The sequence below is a fragment of the Priapulus caudatus genome, unplaced genomic scaffold (assembly GCF_000485595.1).
Source record: "Priapulus caudatus unplaced genomic scaffold, Priapulus_caudatus-5.0.1 Scaffold382, whole genome shotgun sequence".
In the NCBI taxonomy this organism is placed as follows: domain Eukaryota; kingdom Metazoa; phylum Priapulida; class Priapulimorpha; order Priapulimorphida; family Priapulidae; genus Priapulus; species Priapulus caudatus.
In genome coordinates this window covers 240,694-241,754 of record NW_014577443.1, presented here as the reverse complement: position 1 = coordinate 241,754, position 1,061 = coordinate 240,694, and the positions used below count along the sequence as shown (strand labels likewise).

The window sequence follows — 1,061 nt, the reverse complement described above, 5'->3', positions numbered from 1 at the left end:
ACTGGCCACAAAACGAGAGACAGTCGCGGTAAACACTGATCTCCAGTCGGTTTTCGGCGAAAATACCAGATTTTCACCGCTCATTATCTCAGCGTAGGGGCATCGTAGGGACATGCGGTTTGTTTTATATTAACAAGGTAGGACAGCTGATCAATAATACGTTAAATAAAGAATCGTCAAAATAAAACTGCAACATGGTTTCAGCATTTCACCGTAGTACGCTCTCCTTCTTTATACGCTCTTGATGTTATCATATGGCCTACGTGCAGCAGCTTAGATACAAATATCTCGAAAAATGGCCTAAACATTTTTCCGGAAATTCTCAAAAAAATCTCTAAAATCTATTTCTTTTCTAAATGTCTCAGTTATATAGTTAGATTGTGCACCCAGTTACCTATTTCAAATCATACGCTGTTTACGAATCTTCATTTGCTGGATTTCCCCGGAGCTCCGCCCACTTTAAAAATAGTGCTATCATTGTGGCAGTGGTATCCTGAGTGTACGAAGGGGAACTGCATGCAGTTTGCACCGCTGGATGGGTTTTCTTAACAGAAAAGGACAAACTCATCCTTACAAATTCTTAATATTTGAGAAAATTGTGTTTTATCTTCTAAATATTAAGGAATTTTCTAAATATCCAGATTTTTCTAAATATCCCGAAAACTTCTAAATATCTCCAAAAATATCCGGATATTTGTATCTAAGCCTAGCGCAGCGTGACCTGACCGCGCCTTCCTCAAGAAGGCGATTCGGCGATAACGACCAGCACGAATATACGTGTTCACGGCTGGCCATAATCGCATAAGTAGTCGACGGAGCTGCGTGAGTGATAACTAGCACACACTAACGAGTTTGTCGTTTGGTCACAGCCGCCTGCTGCTGCCATGGCTCGCAAGACGACGGGGATGGATCTACTGTACAGCATCGAGGATAGGCCGCCCTGGTATCTCTGCATCCTCCTCGGCTTCCAGGTAAGATTCACCCTCCGGGCAACCTCGCCATGGGAGAGCCAGTTAAGGCCAGGGATGGGGTGGCGGGGGGCCGAGGGGGGCAGCTGCCCC

General features: G+C 45.0%; 1 protein-coding gene across 1 annotated transcript in view; it reads left to right on the top strand.

The window, feature by feature from the left end:
- The window catches only part of LOC106809764 (solute carrier family 23 member 2-like), a 33,919-nt gene that overhangs the window by 15,936 nt on the left and 16,922 nt on the right, over positions 1-1,061 (top strand). Inside the window, 1 exon segment of the mRNA XM_014812965.1 lies at positions 870-971. Within this exon segment, the coding sequence (XP_014668451.1) occupies positions 870-971 (102 nt within the window).